The 20,990-nt window shown below is 40.7% G+C and overlaps 1 protein-coding gene across 3 annotated transcripts in view; it reads right to left on the bottom strand.

Moving 5' to 3' along the window:
• osbpl1a (oxysterol binding protein-like 1A) overlaps window positions 1–20,990 on the bottom strand; it is a 209,691-nt gene that overhangs the window by 47,208 nt on the left and 141,493 nt on the right. For all 3 annotated transcript variants that reach the window (XM_043687612.2, XM_087986747.1, XM_043687608.2), the window contains exon 17: window positions 19,285–19,435. In XM_043687612.2, the coding sequence (XP_043543547.2) occupies window positions 19,285–19,435 (151 nt within the window). The remainder of the gene's footprint in view (window positions 1–19,284; window positions 19,436–20,990) is intronic.

Here is a 20,990-nt window from a genome sequence, read left to right as displayed (position 1 = left end):
TGGCTACAGCTCATCTCCCAACTAAGATCACAGAAAGATTATCTGATCATTTGTATCTTGGTATGTGTGAGAGCTAGCTGGGCACAAAATGGCTGCTGTATTTCATTAGGACAGTGATTGTATTTCAGAAATACCAATTGACTGTAAAGCACTTCACAACATTCTGAAGTCAAAAAAGATACAACATAAATACAAGATAACAAAGAACACAAAATATTACAGGAAAAACAGTTAGAGTGTTTTAAATCACCAAATGTTATCTTTACAGCACTTACATCAGGTCTTAAGTTAGGCATATAGTAAACCAAAGTTTTAATTTCTGAAAATCTAATTTGTATTTCAATTAATTATTAGGGATGTGAAGTTTTGCTTTGCAACAGGCTTGTTACACAAGCACATATACAAACACAGTGCATTTTCCAGACGTGAGGTAGTCATTTATTGAGTGTGGTTGGGAGTTGCACATGGGGACCCTGCAGATTCCCCCATTTTAGCGTATACAAAAGGAACTGCCTGAGAAATTAAGATTCTGCTAAGCAATTCACCTGTACCTGAAACCTACTGAAACACTCCATTTAAAGTGAAGCACTTGGATGGTTCCAATGAAATTAAGTAAATCAATACACAGGGAACTTTAGATTATTAAATATGTCATCGAACTTCTGAGTAAGTTTCTAAAGATTCCATATGTGCCTCACACCACCAAATCCACCACTTCCATCTGCTGTTCTGTAGCCAAGATTCCTTTGCCAGACCAGACCTGGATCCAAACATATTCTCTCTCTCTCTCTCTCTCTCTACCCACCACCTCCGCACTTCCCTCCCTCCAGACACTCTGGCCCACACACTCTCTCCTCCTACCACCACCATGCCCATCCCTCAACACTACCACAAATGTGGAATAACACAAGAACCTTGACACCATGCAGGTCAAACACAGTTCATTTGATTAATATTTGTTCACCATCCCAAACCATCCACCTCTGAAGAGTCATACTGGACTTGAAAAGGTAACTCTGTTTCTTTCTCCAGCCAGACCTGTTAAAGTTTATTCAAAATTCTGTGTTTCTTTCAGCTTTTCAGAATCTTCAGCATTTTGTTTTCATCCACTTGTTTCCAATGGCTGCAGCTCAACACTTTCAAGGACAAAACAACCCACTTGATCAGTTCCATTTGCCATCTTGAACTCTGATTACTGACATAAAAGACAGACTGCAGTAGCTCACCATGGCCTCCTCCACAGCACCTCTGAAGGATAAGAACAACGCAAAGACCACAAGTCCGAAAGACATAACAATAGGAGTAAGCCAATCAGCCCCTCAAGGCTGCTTCGTCATTTAGTAGGATTATGGCTGATCTGACACTCCTCACCTCTCCCTGCAAGTTACCCTCCAGGCCACTCACCATCTCCACTTGGAACAATACCATCATTCCTTCAGTGCCATTGAATCAAAATCCTAGAACTCCCTTTCGAATCACAATATAGATGCGTATATGCCACATAACTGCAGCAGTTCAAGCAGTGATTTACCACCATCTTCTCAACTGCATTAGGGACAGGGAACAAATTATGGCCTACCCAGCAACACTCACATCTCCATCCAAGATGGAAATTAATCTGTAAATAAACTGAGTTAAACTTTTCCATGAAGAAATCCATGCTGGCTTTCCTTAATTAACCTGCACTTGTTTGTGTGACTATCAATTTTGTCCTCAATTGTTACTTCTGGAAGCTTCTCAGCCACTGAGGTTAAACTTACTGGTCTGCTGTTGCTTGACTTATCCTTGCATCTTTTTTTCAACAAGTGCCTAACATTTGCAATTAACCAATCGTATGGCATCACCTTGGAGTCTAAGGAAGACTAAAAAACAATAACACATGCCCTATAATTTCCATGCTCACTTCCCTCAGTATCCTTGAATGCTGCTTATCTGGTCCCGGTGTCTTGTCAACTTTAAGTACACAGCCAATCCAATACCACCATATCAATTTTAAATTAATTTGCTCTTCTTTCACCATGACCTGGGTAGCATTTTCAGCCTGGGTAAAGGCAGATGAAGTATTAATGTAATAGTTTAATAGCATACCCATGCCCACCCACTACCTCCATGTGTAAATCCCCCTTTTGGTTCCTAATGGTTGCACTTCTCATTTTACCACTGTTCTATTATTTATAGACCTGCAAGTCTTTGGGATTCCATTTAACATCATTTGCCAGTCTTTTGGCAACTAATTTGCTTTTTGAGCATCTCACTGAACCTTCCATATTCAGCCTGGTTCTTAACAAATAAGTCTCATAGGCATAATGTTATTTATCATTATTTTTACATAAACACATATAAAGATATGAATGAGGAGTAGGAGTAGGCCATTTCCCTGCTCCACCATTCATAATTGTGGCTGATCTGATTATATCATATTCCTACCTACCCCAGATAACCTTTCACTCCCACGTTAACCAAGCATCTATCCATCTCTGACTTAAAAATATTCAAAGATTTCACCTATTGAGGAAGAGATTTTCAAAGACTCCAGTCAATTATTTTCCTCATCTTATTAAAAGGGCATCCCCTTATTTTTAAACAGTGATCCTTAGTTCTAGATTCTCCCACACATTACGACTCGCCAACCTGAAAAAGAACCATTTACGCCAACTCTCTCCTGCCTGTTAACCAGCCAATTTTCTATCTGTACCAATATATTATTTCCTAAACCATGAGTCTTTATTTTCTGCAAAAACCTTTTGGGTGGCACCTTATCAAATGCCTTCTGGAACACTGAAGTATGTAACAGCGACCAGTTCCCCTTAACGAAGAGGAGATGCTACTTTTAAAAAATAATTTCAATATATTTGTTAAATATAATTTCCCTTTCGTGTAACCACATTATATCTTTAATAATGGCACAACATCAAGTTATAATCCAATAGGTTTATTTGAAAGTGCAAGCTTTCAGAGCACTGCTCCTTCCAACAGGTAACTAGTGGGGCAGGATCGCAGGGCACAGACTTTATAGTAAAAGAGCAAGGTATCATACAACTGATGCAACTGAACAAACCTAAATTGCTGTTAAGTCTTTAATCACTTGAATGGGGTTGCACCTGCATCAGTTGTATGACACTTTGATTTTTACTATAAATTCTGTGTCCTATGATCCTGTTGTCCAGAACTTTACAATACACCAGCTGAAGTTTAACAACTGTTTTATACATGTTTAGAATAACCCCCGGCTCTTGTATTTTGGATCCATTCTAAGCCTGAGATACTGTATGCTTCAATAAATGCTTTCTTCACCTGTCCCGGCATCTTTTATGATATATGCACAGATACACCAACATCCCTCTGATCCTGCACCAACATCCCTCTGATCCTGCACCATATTTTATATGGTCTGTTCCACCAAAATGCATCATGTCACACTTCTTTGTATTGAACTGCAAATGCTCCCTCTCTGCTTCATGGATAATATTTTATTATTTTACTGTCACCTTTTTATACATAAAATTTTGTTTTTCTGATTGTGTTAAGCTCTTCTTACATTGTTTTCGATATCTATATTGTTTAGTTAATATTTTTCTCTTTTTGTGGAATAAACATGTGTTCTGTTGTTAAAGAACACCTTTAGCCTTGTACTAATAAGCAGCTGTGACTAAGCACAACATTAATTTGTGAAAAAAAATTAAAGACTCAAATCAAGCAATTCAGGCACGACTTGTTCAATGGTACCATCACTTGGGATTATAACCAACTGAGGGGCTCTTGGCGGGATAAGAATTCATTGAATTTGAGGGATTTGTGTTTTTTTTTAAAGAAAAAAGATACATGGTGGTTCTGGACATAAAAAAATAGTATTGGGATGAAGTTCATTGCACAGGTTGGACTTTCAAAACGGCGCTAAATGTTGTTAAGACTGCAAGTTGAAGAGAAAATGATGCAATATTTGAAATCTTTGAAGTTAAAAAGACAGAGCAGGTAAAGGAAGGATAGAAATAAGAACAAAATGTCATCAGGATTAGATGCTTCAAGTAATGATAAAGCTATTTTGGCTAAAAGGAGGGAAGGAACCCCAAGTTTGATGTGTCATTGCTAGAATTGCTAAAGTTTAGATAAAACTGAAAAGCAAATTGAAAAGGTTTGAAAGTTTGAACAATTTGAACAGAAGGGCAAAATGAAATAACTTGAATTGGAAGATGAAGAGGAGAGAAAAGGAAAAGGAGGAGAAAGGAAGGAAATGGAGCAGAAAAGGAAAAGAGGATTAGAAATCAAAAAACTTGAAAGGCAAGAGAGGAGAAAGAAAGTCAGAGAAATTGAACTCCAAAGAGATAAAGATATCAGACAATGTAAAGTGACCAGAAGGCAAGCTTAGACTAAAGAAATAAATAGGCAATAGCTCAGATGACATTCAGATTTGAACGAGGGATTTGATTTAACTAGAAATCTACATTTAGTGCCTAAATTTGGAGGTTGGAGTTGGAAGATATTTCTCCTCATTTGAAAGGTAGCTGGGCAGACAAAGTGTCCAAGGGTGTGGATTTCAATGTTAGAGTATTTTGATAGATACATATTATGTATGTGTATGTCAGTTTTTGAGAAAAACAATTTGCTGATTAGGAAACTACTTTGAAAAGAATATTTAATACATATGAGCTTGTCTCTGAAGCTTATCAATTAAAATTTAGCACTCAGGAAAGGAAACTAATTGGACATTTGTAAAATTTGCAAAAGAAAAAATGCTGTATGATCAGTAGTTTCAATCATTGAAGTTAGAGAAATATATTGAGAATACAAGGGAAATCATGCAAGAATTCAAAAAGAGCATCACAGCAAACCTTAAAATTTATGAGCATCAGGTATCAAAGTTCCATGAAGCAGATGTTCTGGCAAATATCTATGATACCTCACACATACAGGTGAAATGGGGAACTGGTCATATGGGAACCACAAGAAAATTGAAGGAGCAGAAAACCTGAAGGACACCAAAGAAATAGAAAAGATTCTAAAAAGAGATTTCAAGAAAGTAACCAACACACATTGCAATAAGATTGTTTTAACAGAGCTAATGGCTGGAATGGGACTGACTGACCAGACTGATACCTGAAGAATTCATATGAAGAACAATAAAAATCAGAGTTAACATTTCAGGTCCAGTGACCCTTCTTCAGAACTGGCCCTGGACAAGTTCTGGAGGAAAACATTCACTGGTATTTAGAAGAATGAGGAAGGATCATAGAAACCTATAAAATTCTAACAGGACTAGACAGGATGAATTCAGGAAGGATTTCTGAATGACTGGGGAGTCCAGAACTAGGGGTCACAGTCCAAGGATATAGGTAGCTATCAAGGACTGAGATGAGGAGAAATGTCTTCACCCAGAGAGTGGGGAGCCTGTGAAATTCTCTGCCACAGAAAGCGGTTAAGGCTAAAACATTAAATGCTTACAAGAAAGGAGTTAGATATAGTTTTTAGGATTAAAAGGATCAAAGGGCATGGGTGAAAGTGGGAACAGGGCACTGAATAGGATTATAACCCATGTTCATATTGAATGCAAAGCAGGGCTGAACGCTGAATGGACTACTTCTGTTCCTTTCTGTGTGCTTCTATGGAACACCAACCACATAGTAGGAAAGCTTAAGGAATCCTCCGAAAGGGGCTTCTGGAAAAGAAATGGGTATTAAAAATGAGTATTTGGAAGGACAAATAAGAATGCGGAATACAGGGTTAACGGTAGGGTTCTTAGTAAGGTGGAGGAGCAGAGGGATCTTGGGGTCTATGTTCATAGCTCTTTGAAAGTTGCCACTCAGGTGGATAGAGCTTGTAAGAAGGCCTATGGCGTATTAGCGTTCATTAGCAGAGGGATTTAATTCAAGAGTTGTGAGGTAATGTTGCAGCTGTATTGGACCTTGGTAAGGCCACATTTGGAGTACTGTGTGCCGTTCTGGTCGCTTCATTTTAGGAAAGATATGGAAGCTTTGGAGAGGGTGCAGAGAAGATTTACCAGGATGTTGCCTGGAATGGAGAATAGGTTGTACGAGGATAGGTTGAGTGTGCTAGGCCTTTTCTCATTGGAACGGCGAAGGATGAGGGGTGACTTGATAGAGGTTTATAAGATGATCAGAGGAATAGATAGAGTAGACAGTCAGATACTTTTCCCCCGGGTACAGAGTGTTACAAGGGACATAAATTTAAGGTGAAGGGTGGAAGGTATAGGGGGGAATGTCAGGGGTAGGTTCTTTACCCAGAGAGTGGTGGGGGTATGGAATGCGCTGCCTGTGGGAGTGGCAGAGTCAGAATCATTGGTGACCTTTAAACGGCAATTGGATAGGTACATGGATGGGTGCTTAAGCTAGGACAAATGTTCGGCACAACATCGTGGGCCGAAGGGCCTGTTCTGTGCTGTATTGTTCTATGTTCTAAAACTACAGCTGTAGTACAAAGAGAATATGTTTCCTTAGAATCTAATAGGAGGAAGTGATGGATCAGGACAGGCAAGAAAATTCTCAGCTACAGATCAAGAGAATTAGATCACTAAGTTCTGAATATTTTAAACAGAGAAAGTGAGAGATATCCTTAACCTTTTCATCCAGAAAATAAACCAAAAAAGATATTGAGAAGTACTGGACCAAATGAAATGGTTGGAGTAGACCTGGACATTACCAGTGCAGAGCACATTGACAAAGCCCGTGAAATTGATGCATACTGTCAGAGATTTCTATGGACTGCAAGGCTGTAAAAAAGGCCGAGTTAGCACCCAAGCACAGAAGTGAAACTTTAAAAATTTAAAGGAAGCAGCCTGACAATTCTATATTGACTTTGAGAGGGTATTGCCAAGTGGAAATACAGGCTTTAGAAATAAACGTGACATATGATGCACTCAGCAAAATTATTCTTTATAGAAGAATTTTATAAATTCATTACCTTTTGTAATTAGAACCCCTCCTGAAGACCAAGGGTAGCAACTATCAGTAGACAGCATATATGGCTGATAAGAATAAACTCGTCCATCAAACTAAACCTTTTCTCTGTCATACCCATAAGGTTAAGAAAATGGGAGGGTGAAAGGAAGGCAAATAGCCAGGATACCTGGGAATTCCTCAAGATCCCCTCCTCAGGTCAGAAAGGAAGGTACTAAGGACAAATGTGAATACTGAACCTCTTAAGTGGTTCAATTCTAATAAAATGAGACATCCACATTCAGAATTTATAAAACATGGCTCCAGGAATGAGAAACTTCAGTCACAAAGATAGAATGGAGAAGTTGAGACTTTTCTCCTTGGAGATTAACACTATGCCATCATCTCCCCTGAGAATATTTAGGCTCTCAGACATACAAAAGATTCATAAAATTGTCTCCATAGTCCACAGTAAGGAAACTGGAAGGAGTCAATTCAGTAGAAACTTAAAGAATTGAAAAAGAAGCACAGTATCTCTGGATTTGAGTCTTTGTAATGGATAGTGTTTTGCTTTTTGCATTAAGATGTTTAAGTTGTCTTTCACATCCATTTCACTTGGTTGTTAGTTTCTTCTTTGTAATACTGACATTAAATAATATATGCAGTCTCGTGTGAATAACTACCATATTTCACTGACTAACCACCACATTTATCAATTCAAAATAAAATTAGCCATATGATTTATCAAGCCAGGTTTCAATTCTGGGATCAGACTTATCCAGTACTTCCATCAGCTCAGATCAAAACACAATCTAGATCAGCGAGGATAAATATCCTCAGGAAGGTGGATGAACAAGAATGGTCACTCCATCCTCTGTATTATTTATATGGTATTGACAATGGACATGGGTCTCAAGTTCATTTTCAGATTGCTATTCAACATCAGTCAGTTTCAAATTACAGATATACCAAAGAGGTAGGATTTCCAGTTTTTCCTTGACACTGTGCCAAACTGTCTCAATGTCCAAAGGTCTACAGAGCAAAGCTATAAGCTCCCTTTAATTTGAACCAATTCACTTTAAAGCAATTTTACTGATCTAAAAAATATAAGCGATCCTTGCAGCATAAGCGCTGAAGATTTCAAACCTCCTTTTCACTCCAGCCATACGCCCAGCAGCCTCACAAACAAGGCTCAGAGGGTACACAGACAAACTCGCTCAGAGTGACTGGGGCTTAAAACAAATCCCCAGGAACTCAATCACTAACTGCAATGTCACATTCATCAAAAATCTTCACTGCAAATTTTTCATTCTCTGATCCAAAGCAAGAATGGCAAAACAACTATTTCTCCAAAACTAGGCAATGCAGTCCATTTGTGATGCATCACCAGAGTCTAGACCAGCGATTACAACTTATTCCAAGGTAGCATGAAGGCTGAGGTTACACAAGAAATGAAATCAGGAAGACCACCTGACATCAACCTAGGCACAGGAAAAGACAACAGCAGAAACAGTTGTCAATTCTGCACAGTCCTCCTCACTAAAATCTGGAGGCGAGCGCTAAACTTGGGAGAGCTGTCTCACGGATTAGTCAAGTAACAGCTTGACATGGTCATATTTACTCTAATCTCTGCAAGCCTGCCACTTACGTTTCATACTTAAAAGGTATTTCCATTGCTGGGTATGTCCTGTCCCACGAGCAGGACAGACTCAGCAGAGGTGGTAGCACAGTGGAATACAGTCGGTAGAGAATTGCCTTGGGATTCCTCAACACTAACTCCAGACCCCATGAAGTCTCGTGGCTTCAGGTTAAACATGAACAAGAAAACCTGCTGATTACCATATGCCATCCTACCTTGGCTGATGAATCCTCCATGTTGAACAATACTTGGTGGTAAAGGCACTAAAATGTGCGCTGGGTGGGAGATTTCAATGCCCACTAAGAATGCCCACTAGCAGCACTAGTGATTGAGTTGATTGGGTCCTAAAGGTCACAGATGTTAGACTGGGCCTGTTGCAGGTGGTGAGGCAATCAATAAAAGGGAAAAACATACTTGTCCTCATCCATACCAAATCTGCTGGCTGCAGATGCCGCTGTTCATGACAGTGTCAATTAATGACCACTGGATAGACTTTGTGAAGACAAAGTACTTCATTTGTGCTGTGGGCACCATCACCATGCCAAATGAGACAGACTTTGAACAGATTTAGCAAACCAAGACTGTGGGCCATAATAGAAGCAGAATTGTACTCCAGCACAACCTGGCATATTCTCCCATTCAACCATTACCGACAAACTAGGATTTCAATCCTGGTATAATGGAGAGTGCAGAAGGCCATGCCAGGAGCAGCACCAGGCATACCTGAAAATGAAGTGTCAACCTGATGAAGCTACCAAACAGGGCTATTTGCATAAGCAGCAAGTGATAGACAGAGCTAAGCAATCCCACAATCAACAGATCAGACCTAAGCTCTGCAGTCCTGCCACATCTAGTCGTGAATGGTGGTGGACAGTTAAACAACTCACTGGAGGAGGCTGCTCCACAAATATCCCCACCCTCAATGATGGAAGAGCCCAGCACGCAAGTGCACAAGATAAAGCTGAAGCATTCACAGGTGGCCAGAAGTGCCAGGTGGCCTCATCCTGGCCTTTGCCAGTAGTCCCTGGAGGGAACTAGTCTTCAGCCAATTCAATGCACTCATACGATATCAAGAAAGAGTTGAAGGCACTGGATACTGCAAAGACTATGGGAACCAAAAACATTCCAGCAACAGTATTGAAGAGTTGTGCTCCAGAACATGCTGCTCCCCTAGCCAAGCTCTTCCAGTACAGTTACAACACTGGCATCTACACAACAATGTGTAAAACTGCCCAAGTATGTCTGTACGCAAACAGCTGGACAAATCGAAACCAGCCAATTACTACTGCAGTGTGGCAGCAAGGAGCCCTAGCAAATCTGGAATCAACAGGTATCGGGGCAAACGCTCTGTTGGCTGGAAACATACTAGCATGTAGGAATACGATTGTGGTTATAGGAGGTCAGTCATGTTAGCTCCAGGACATCACTGCAGGAGTTCCTCAGAGTAGTGTGCTAGATCCAACCAACTTCAGCTACATCCATTAATGTCCTTCCCTCCATCATAAAGTCAGAATTGAAGATGTTCACCAGCAATTGAAGTTCAGCACCATTCACCACACTTCTGATGCTAAAGCTGTCCACGGTCAAATGCAACAAGATCTGGACAATCTCTAGTCTTAGACTGTCAAGTGGCAAGTATCATTCGTGCCACACAAATACCAGCCATTGACCATATTAAATAAGTGACAATCTAATCACTGTTTCTTGACATTTTATGGTGTTACCGTTGACCAGAAACTCAACTGGACTTGTCACATAAACAATGGCTACAAGAGGAGGTCAGAAGCTTGAAGTACTGAGGCAGTAAACTCACCTCCTGACTCCTCAAAGCCTATCCACTCTCTACAAGACAGCAGTCAAGAGTGTGATGGAATATTCCCCATTTGCCTGGATAGGTTCAGCTAAGAACACTCAACAGCCTGACACCGTCCAAGATAAAGCAGCTTGCTTGATTAGCACCACATCCTCAAGCATCCATTTCCTTCGGGGCAAAAGTGAGGACTGCAGATGCTGGAAACCAGAGTTTGGATCAGAGTGGTGCTGGAAAAGCACAGCAGGAACATCCAAGGAGCAGGAAAATCGACATCTCGGGCAAAAGCCCTTCATCATTCCTTCAAATCCCGAGACGTCGATTTTCCTGCTCCTCGGATGCTGCCTAACCTGCTGTGTTTTTCCAGAACCACTCTGATCTAAACTCTGGTTTCCTTCACCAGCTCTCTATACACTGCTGCTACTACTATCTACAAAATACATTGCAGAAATTCACCAAAGGTACTTAGAAAGCACCTTCCAAGCCCTCCACCACTTCGATCTTGGAGGAAAGGGCAGCAGATACATGGGAACACCACCCCCGGCAAGCCACTCATCATCCTAACTTGGAAATATATCGCCGTTCCTTCACTGTCGCTAGGTCAAAATCCTGGAATTTCTTCCCTAAGGGCATTGTGGATCACCCTATAGCATGTGGGCTGCAGGAGTTCAAGGTAGCATACTACAGCGGGACTTCGGAGAACTAGGAAGAAGGCTGAAAAGCAGGACGTCCAGGGTGGTTATCTCCGGTTTGCTTCCAGTTCCTCGGGCTGGTGAGGCCAGAAACAGGGAGGTAATGGACTTGAACCTCCCTGTTCAACTGGTGCAGGAAGCAAGGATTTAAATTGTTGGATCACTGGGGTATGTTTTGTGATAAGCATAAATTATACAAGAGAGATGGTTTGCACCTGAATAGGTTAGGGACCAGCATTCTGGCAGGCAGGTTTGCTACTGCAACACAGCTACGTTTAAACTAAGTAGCGGGGGGGGGGGGGGGGGGGGGAGGGGTCAAACTGGATGTTTAAGAAGGAAATTGAAGGGAAAGTTAGAACAAGGGAAGTCAAGAAAGACAACTGTATCAATGAGGCAGGAAACTCAAAAAGGAATCATGCTGTAAGGTTGAATGAAATAGGAGTTGATGGGAAGAGGGAGGGCAGTAACAAATTAAAAATACTATACATGAATGCACGAAGCATTATAAATAAGATGGATGAGCTTGAGGCTCTTTTGGAGATTGGCAGATACGATATTGTGCGGATAACTGAGACGTAGCTTCAAGTGGACAGGGCCTGGGAAATGAATATTCAAGGCTACACGTGCTATCATAAGGACAGATTGACGGGCAGAGGGGGTGGGGTTGCCATGCTGGTAAGGGATGATATTCAGTCCCTTGCGCGGGGGGAACCTAGAATCAGGGGATGTAGAGTCAGTATGGATAGAGCTGAGAAATTCTAAGGGTAAAAAGACCCTCTCGGGAGTTATCTACAGGCCCCCAAACAGTAGTCTGGATGTTGAATGCAAGTTAAATCAGGAGCTGAAATTGGCCTGTCACAAAGATGTTACTACAGTTGTTATGGGGGATTTCAACATGCAGGTAGACTGGGAAAATCAGAATGGTATTGGACCTCAAGAAAGAGACTTTGTGGAGTGCCTCCGAGACGGATTCTTAGAACAGCTGGTGCTGGAGCCGACCAGGGAGAAGGCAATTCTGGATCTGGTATTGTGCAACGAACCAGAATTGATCAGGGACCTCGAAGTGAAGGAGCCATTGGGAAGTAGTGACCATAACACAATAAGCTTCAATCTGCAATTTGAGAGGGAGAGGGTACAATCGGAAGTGACAATATTTCTGTTGAATAAAGGGAACTATGGAGCTATGAGGGAGGAGCTGGCCAAAGTTCAGTGGTGAAATACCTTAGCAGGGATGACCGTGGAGGAACAATGGCGGATATTTCTGTGTATAATGCAGAATCAGTTCATTCCAAAAAGGAAGATCGATCCTAGGAGGAGGCATGGGTGGCCATGACTGACGAGGGAAGTTAAGAAACATATAAAGTTAAGAGAGAAAAAGTATAACATAGCAAAGATAAGTAGGAAAATTGATTCCATTTAGGTAAAGGGGCAGTACAAAGAGATCTGGGTGTTCTTGTACACCAGTCAATGAAGGTAAGCATGCAGGTACAGCAGGTAGTGAAGAAGGCTAATAGCATGCTGGCCTTCATAAAAAGAGGGATTGAAGCAAAGAGGTTCTTCTGCAGCTGTACAGGGCCCTGGTGAGACCACACCTAGAGTACTGTGTGCAGTCTGGTCTCCAAAATTGAGGAAAGACATTCTGGCTATTGAGGAAGAAGTGCAGCGTAGGTTCACGAGGTCAATTCCTGGAATGGCGGAACTACCTTACGCTGAAACACTGGAGCGACTGGGCTTGTATACCCTTGAGTTTAGAAGGCTGAGAAGGGATCTGATTGAGTCATAAGATTATTAAAGGATTGGACACTCTGGAGGCAGGAAGCATGTTTCTGCTGATGGGTGAGTGCCGAACCAGAGGATACAGCTGAAAAATACGGGGTAGACCATTTAGGACAGAGATGAAGAGAAACTTCTTCACCTAGAGAGTGGTTGCTGTATGGAATGCTCTGCCCCAGAGGGCAGTGGAGGCCCAGTCTCTGGATTCATTTAAGAAAGAACATTTAACATCGTGGTCCGAAGGGCCTGTTCTGTGCTGTATTATTCTAAAGAGTTGAATAGAGCACTCAAGGATAGTGGAATCAAGGGTTATGGAGATAAGGCAGGAACAGGATACTGATTAAGGATGATCAGCCATGATCATATTGAATGGTGATGCAGGCTCGAAGGGCAGAATGGCCTACTCCTGCACCTATTGTCTATTGTAGCTTATCTCCACCTTCTCAGGGACAACTAGGGACAGGTAGTAAATGCTGGCCAGACTGCAATGCACACATCCCACGAGTATCTTTTTTTGAAATTCACTTTCTCCACTCAATCTTTATACTTTCACTCCCATCCTCTTCTCAAACTGTCCATAATCTGGGTTTTTGGCCTCCTGTTCTATGTACCTCGATCTTCCAGGGCTTTTCTCCAGTTCGCAGAGATTCAGGCACATTCTCCTCATCCCTACAATATGGTCCAATGCTTTCTGCAAGGATCAAGACCGTGGTTCTTGCCTCCAACTTACTCAGTTGGAATGTCTATGATCACCAGGAAGAGATAAGGCTCAGTGCTGATTCTGGGCAAAATCCAACATTGATCTCAAAAATCACTCTCCCCGATACAGAGCATTCATCTTGCCTGAGCTTCCCTACACCTGCCCTTTAACAGTTATATGTATTTCTCAGAAATCCCATGGATTCTAACACATCACCAAACGTTCTCCCTAGGTTTCCACTTCTAGGTCTTCCCTACTTTGATGAACACAACCTTCATATTGCATTTACCTTCCCCATATGGCTCCATCACTTGTCTCAAAAGATGTGGCACATGTGGTGCTTCTTTAGTACATGACTCTGAACTGAACTCAGTCTATGGCCCATGCCTTGAAGATGTGTGATTGTAGGTTAACTCACAGGTAGTGTTTGCACTGGAATGCCTTTTTCTTCCTTCTAATACTAGATCTAAAATGTTTTGCCTCCATGGCCTTGGAGGTTTCTCTCCTACATAACAAAACTGAGTAACTTGTTCAGGACCTGTATATTACGTTCACCTAGGCAGGTGCATACCCCCACTGGCATGTCATCCAGTCTTACTGCTTTGCTGCACTTCATTTTGTTTTGTGCTGTTCTGATTTTTCCAGCTGAAATCCTTGTCATCATTTCTTTGCAGGGACGTCCTCTGTTTTTCTGTTAGTCTGATTGTCAAGTCTGAACATGCAATTTACCATTGGCTGAATTAGCAGATGGATTTTGTGATGTACCTCTTTATCAGTGTCATTTTTGGATTAGATAGCTTCTTGGATTTTCTTCATTCATCAGCCAGTTAAAGTATTCACTTCACATCTCTTCGACTTCATCCTCTTTCACTAATGTTACTTGATTGTGTGTATATTTTCTTCGGTAATCACAAGCAGCTGTTATTCTAAATACAAATTGTTGTCCTTCTTTTATATCCAGACTTCCACATATTTTTGCCTTTTTCTACAGTTCTTGATCTTCTTTGAACCTTGACTGCTTGTTTCTTTTATAAATAATTCTTCTTTATGACAACACATATGAAATGTATTAATCTCATGTGAAGGTGTTGGATTTAAGTGTTGGAAAACAGCCCTCACTTCCCAAACATTAGAAGTTACTGATCTCAAAAATCTGACACTGATAATATCATATGCCTCCAGGTACCTGCTACTTCAACATACCACTGGTGTTCCCATGCCAACATTTCTGTCACAGGTCTGCTGCAGTGGTCCAGTTAGCCTCAGCTCAAGCTTGAACAACATCTCATTTCCCAATTGGCGATCCTGCAGCCTGTAGGACTCAACACAGAGTTCAAAACCTTCAGAGCCTGATTCCATCCTTCAATGTTTTTACCCACCCCACACCCGGTCCTGTTATGACAGGTTTTTAGCACAAATCACCCATTCTCACCTACTCCTAGGTCTATTACCACATTATATGGATTATTTTCACTGCAGCTCACCCATTCTTTCCTACTCTTAGCTCTTATTATCATTTTTATTCAGCTTTTTTCTCTGTTCTGGTCTGCTGTACACACCTCCTTGTTTACCTACCCATTTCATACTTCTCCCGAGGCTCCATGTCCACCTATTCGTTCATCTCTCTGCCCACCCTCACCCGTTCCCCACCTAGTCTTCAACATAAATACCAGTTTTCCCTCGCTAACAGTTCTGAAGAAGAATCACTGGACTCAAAGTTAGCTCCCCTTTCTTGCCAAAGATGCTGCCAGACTTACTGAGTTTTACCATGAATTTCTGTCTTTGCTTCATGAAGGTCTGTTCTATCAATGTCAACACATGAGAAATCAATGCCCAATCATGAATAAAAATGTGCTCAATCATCAATAATGGTGTGAACAAAAGCAATCACAGAGTGGTGAGATAGACACTTGCTTAAGGGTTACTTAGGGTTACTTAAGTCAACAATCTGGAACCACCTTTACTGGCCACTAACTGACGTCCTCACTATGGGGGAACAAGAAAGTCTATCATACGATTCATAAGCCATCAGTAAACATATATCTAACTTTTACATCACAGTTAAACACAGTCATTCGGCAGGAAGAATCATCTTTGATTGCCATTTATGTCTGGTCACATGGGGATGTGACTGTTCAAAAGAATCACCAACAGTTCCCACTTCACATGGATTATGGCAACATTGACCATGAAACTGCTTTTTTGCGAGGGATTTCAGAGGATTTGCATCACAAAAGACTTCTAATGATCTTAAAGTTCTCAGTTGCAGACTAAGCTGCCAAGTGTTTCCAGCACTTTCCTTCATAAAGCAGAAACACATAAACACAGCTAATTCAATGTGCAGTATTATACAAGGGTACAGTTGCAACATGATGTCCCAACTCCCATACACAAGTGTGCCAAACACCTTCACCACCCTGTCTGCCAGTGACTCCAATTTCAAGGAACTATGCACCTGTACCCCTAGGTCTTTTTGTTTGGCAAGACTCCCCAGTGTCCTACCATTGACTGTATAAATTCTGCTGTGGATTGCCTTATCAAAATGCACTACCTCACAAGTATGTAAATAATTTTAACCTGTTCATCCGCAGCAGCGACACTGATTTTTCTGTTGAATTCTGTAACACTACCTTAATCCATTGCAGGATAATTCTACTAATACTGGCATTTTTCTGTAGTTAAAGATTCATAAAAATTGTGACCTGCTGCAATAGCAGCAATTTGCAATTCTATAGCACCTCAAAAGCCACTTTGCAGTCACATTATTGATCAAAATCTGACACCAAGCCGAATAGTGATATGAATAGTGAAATGACTAGAAGTTAGTTAAAAGGAGAGAGAGAAGTGGAGATGGAGAGCAGTTTGGGGAGGGAACACTCGATCTTAGGGCCCAGGCAGCCCAAGACATTCAGAAATGGGGGCATTTAAGACCAGGGGTAAATTCGAAAAGCAAGGATGAAAATTTGGGAAGGCACCATGATATTATCCCACTCGCTTTCTACTGTTGAAGCTGGAGTAAAATGCTGCTCACACAGCGAGATCCTGATCTCAGGTAAGTGTACAGACTCTATGAAGTGAGTTTCAACTCAGCTTGAAATAAGTGTATTTAATTTGACAATTTTACTCAACACACAGAGAAAATGTAGGAGAAATTCACATCTTTGCAATGGTTTCCTCTTAAAATGGAGTGAGGTAAATTGGGGGGCAAAAGTCAGGGAGTTTAATTATGCATGCATTCATAGTATTCACAACCCAACAGCACTAAATTTTGAAATTAGGGACAAGATGTGGATACATTCTATATATTCTTGCACTCATAATTCACACATTGTTCAACATACAAATTCATCAATAAGTAAACTGCTGACATTCTCATCTCATTAATGACTTCCCTGTGATGCAAAAAATACTGGTACAGTCTGTTCTGTTTGTACAGATTAGTATACTTCCCTAATTAAGTTAAAAATCACACAACAGGTTATAGTCCATCAGCAGCTACCTGAAGGATCAGCGCTCTGAAAGCTAGTGCTTCCAAATGAACCTGTTGGACTATAACCTGGTGTTATGTGATTTTTAACTTACTAGATTAGAGTGGTGCTAGAAAAGCACAGCCGGTCAGGCAGCATCCGAGAAGCAGGAAATTTGTCTTTCGGGCAAAAGCCCTTCATCAGGACGGTCAGTCCTCACTTTTGCCTAGTTGATTTTTAACTTTGTCTACCCCAGTCCAACACCAGCTCCTCCACATCATCCTTAATTAAGAGTGGAGCTGGAAAAAGCACAGCAGATCAAGCAGCAGCAGAGGAGGGGAGTCAACCTTCCAGGTCGGAACCTTTCATCAGGACTGGGGGAAGGGGGCTATGAAATAAATGGAGTGGGGTGGGATAGCGATAGGTGGTCTCACTCAGGATGTGGCCGAACAGCTTCAGGGCTAAGGAGATGACCAGGGAGTTGCAGTGGGAGACATGCACCCATCGCCATCCCACCCACCTTTCCCATAGCCCCTACCCTTTCCTCTATTTATTTTGCAAAACCCTTCCCTCTCCCAGTCCTGATGAAAAGTTCCGACCTGAAACGTTAACCCGTCTCTTCCTCCAATGCTCCCTGACCTATTTTTTTCTAGCTCCCCTGTTTACCCACTCTGATCTCCAGCATCTGCGGTTCTCACTACTTCCCTAATTAATACAAATAACAATTTTGCAAATAAAGAAAACAATTTCAACCCATTCGATTGTCAATCTGAAATTAAACTCTACCAGTAAGACTATATCCCTCATTCAAAATATTCTAGAGCAAGGAGACAAGAAGCCTCAACATAATGGCTTACTGTTTAGCTTTTGTCCAATATAGTCCAAATGCAATCAATTAAATTTCTAATCTTTTAAGTTAAATATCAATACAATATCAAAAATAACCACAATACCAAACAATTAGGAGGTCATTCAATCACTAAGAGAATGAACACCATTGGTGATACTAGAGATCTGAGTATCTCTTACAGTTCATTAAAATTTAGATCTTACGATTGAATTCAGTTTTTCAAATGTGCCACAAGATAAAAACAAAAATGTTTCCACTTTTTTAATTCATTACATTTAAACATTTCTTTCTTTGCGGTTTGGTCAAAACATGACAAAATATTTGCAACTCAACTTGCTTATCTGGTCCATATGTCAAACACTCATTCATAAAATGAGTTAGTTTAAATGATTCCATACATATAGCATAAAATAAAATAGATTGAGTCATACAGCCAGAAGGGGACCTTTGGGTCCAACTCATCCATACCAACCAAGTTCCCAAACAAAAGTAGCTCCATTGGCCCGATTTTGGCCCATACCTCTGTAATCCTTTCCTATTCATGTATCTGTCCAAATGTTTTTTTGGATGTTGTAATTGTACCTGCATCCACCACTTTCTCTGGCAGCTCAATCCACACGTAAACCACCCTATGTTAAAAAATTGTCCCTCAGATCTCTTTTAAATCTTTTTCCTTTCACTTTAAAATTACGTCCTCTAATTTGATCTCTCCGACCCTATGGAAAAGATGTTTGCTATTCACCTTATCTATGCCCCTCATGATTTTATAAATCTCTATAAGGTTGCCCCTCAGCCTCTCGTGCTACAGTGGAAAAAGATCCAGCCTATCAGCCTCTCCTTTATAACTCACAACCCTCCAGTCCCAGCAACATCCTTGTTTATCTTTTCTGAATCCTCTCCAATTTAATAATATCCTTCCTATAGCAGAGCAACCAGAGCTGTACAAAGAACTCCAGAAGTGGCCTCATTGAAGTCCTGGACAACTCCAATAAGCCTAAATAAAGATTAATGTAACTCTGTATAAATGCTGCTGAACTGCTATAATGCAGCTTATCACCATTGTTTCAAGGGCAGAGGGAGGAATAAATGCTGTTATAGCCAGTGACACTGACAATGTTAAAAATACAATGATACCTCGAATACAAACATTTCACAACTTTAATCAAAATCCTACATATGCAATGTTTTTGACAGTCCTTTTTCAGAAAGCACTTCCTTAATATTTACAATACATGGTTACCACATTCTCTAAATGTTTTGACAAGTGCTTTACAAACTGGAAACTTAGAGAACCTAAATCATGTTACCATCCACAAATCAGAGAATAAAATCCAGTTTTGTCAACACCTTTATTCAACTACTGTACTCTGTGCCAAGCCGTGAATGGTTTGATTGGGAGCTCTGGGTACAGTTATAAGTTATATTTAACAAACAATGCTCTTGCGTCTGATTTCTTGGCTCACCTGTACTTTGTGATTCCATTGGCTTGTGGCAGATGCTTTTCCTGCTCGGACATACTTGACCTCTCACAATTGCTGCAGTTCAAAGGCTCGTCCTCTGCTGACTGGCTTGTTACAGTTTCAAATCCACTCAGAGAGTCCACAGAGTCAGAATCTGCATTCAGAAACAAGCCATGTTAATGCAGCTGTGTGGTCTTGTTTTGAAATGTAGTCTAACAACTGATACCATTCACTCTGCACCAAGCTCTGAAACCTGACTCTGTACAGTATTGTTTACAGAATCCTTCTGGTGATAGTCTAAATTTACATTGAACCTGACTTGCATATGGCCATTCTCAAAAACAGTGCTGAAGATTCATTCAAACGTAACCAAACTACGGTGAACAAAATATTTCATCGGCCCCCTTCCTTTGACATTACATGTAACACAAACGCACAGACCAGTTTTAAATCTTGTCATTGCACTTTGTGGAACTGAAGATCTGTGTGACAGGCCTTATTACAGACTAAATATTTGTTTTACATGTTTTACATTTAGAAAGATCACAAGAACAGTAAATGTCAACATTGTCAGTTTACAATAATGATTTTCACCAACAGTACCAGATCATTAAAGTCATGCATTTGCTGCAGAATACAAAATGCCTCATGCTCATGAATTTTAAGTGAGAATGGTTGACGTCAATGGAATCCAAAGCCAACTGCTTCAGCTGAGCCAGCTTTGCAATGAACTTCCACTGATCTTATTCACAGGTCAGCCAATTCTACAACGTTGAGACAATAAGGTACTTTAAAAAAGCAAATTATTGAAAATAAAGAAAAATAATTTGATGGTCTCATTTTCAAACTGTTCCCCTAAAAATAGCTAGGAAAGATAGGCAAAATTAGTGAACAAAAACCTTTTTTGCTATTGCTGTTAGTGGGTAAATAGGTCAAGGAACATAAATTGGTTTTAAGCTTGCCATTGCAAATTAGTTGGGAGAAAAAAAACAGATTCACATTAGTCTGCTGGAATAATAATAAGCAATAGATCATGAACAGTGCGTTATTGACGTGGCCTAAGCCCGACGGATGCAGTAACTCTGATCACAAACTCAATGTTCAATATCTCCTTTCTGCAAAATGGCCCTGTAGCATTAAAAATACCAGTTCTGACAATCTACACAAAACACTCAAATAATATTTCAATTTTCTCACTCCACTAGGTTTAGCTCAGCTGCAGGAACAGCACATTATTTTCCACTTAGGTACTTTACAACCTTCAGGATTCGACACTCAGTTTCAATAACTTTGGATCAGAAACTCTGGCCTCCATTTTGATGTTCCACTGTCTTGTTTACTTGGATTTAACTCTCAGCAGAGCATTCTGCTGTTAGCACCTTCCATTAACACCTATTTTTCCATCTATGTTTCTCTACTACTTTGCCTTTTGCTGCAGGCACTTTACCATCTGCTCCAGCTCCTTCTCTCCCATACCATGAAAACTATCAATTTTTCAGCCCCTTTTAGTTCCAAAGAAGAGTTACATTACACTGGAAATATTAACTCTGTTTCTCCTTGCACAGATGCAGCCAGACCAGCTGAGTTGTCTCGCATTTCCTATTTATACTTTTTTTACCCCCAGCATCCACTCTGTTTTGCTTTAATGTCAGTGTTTACACCATTGCTACCTTGCAAATGTTTTGCTGAGTTGTTTTGTGGCACGGGTT

This window comes from Chiloscyllium plagiosum, unplaced genomic scaffold, assembly GCF_037043375.1.
Source record: "Chiloscyllium plagiosum isolate Xiang-an unplaced genomic scaffold, Cpla_swu_hap1 HiC_scaffold_4, whole genome shotgun sequence".
NCBI classification, from domain to species: domain Eukaryota; kingdom Metazoa; phylum Chordata; class Chondrichthyes; order Orectolobiformes; family Hemiscylliidae; genus Chiloscyllium; species Chiloscyllium plagiosum.
Note: the sequence above shows the minus strand (reverse complement) of the source record. Positions and strands in the feature narration are given on the sequence as shown.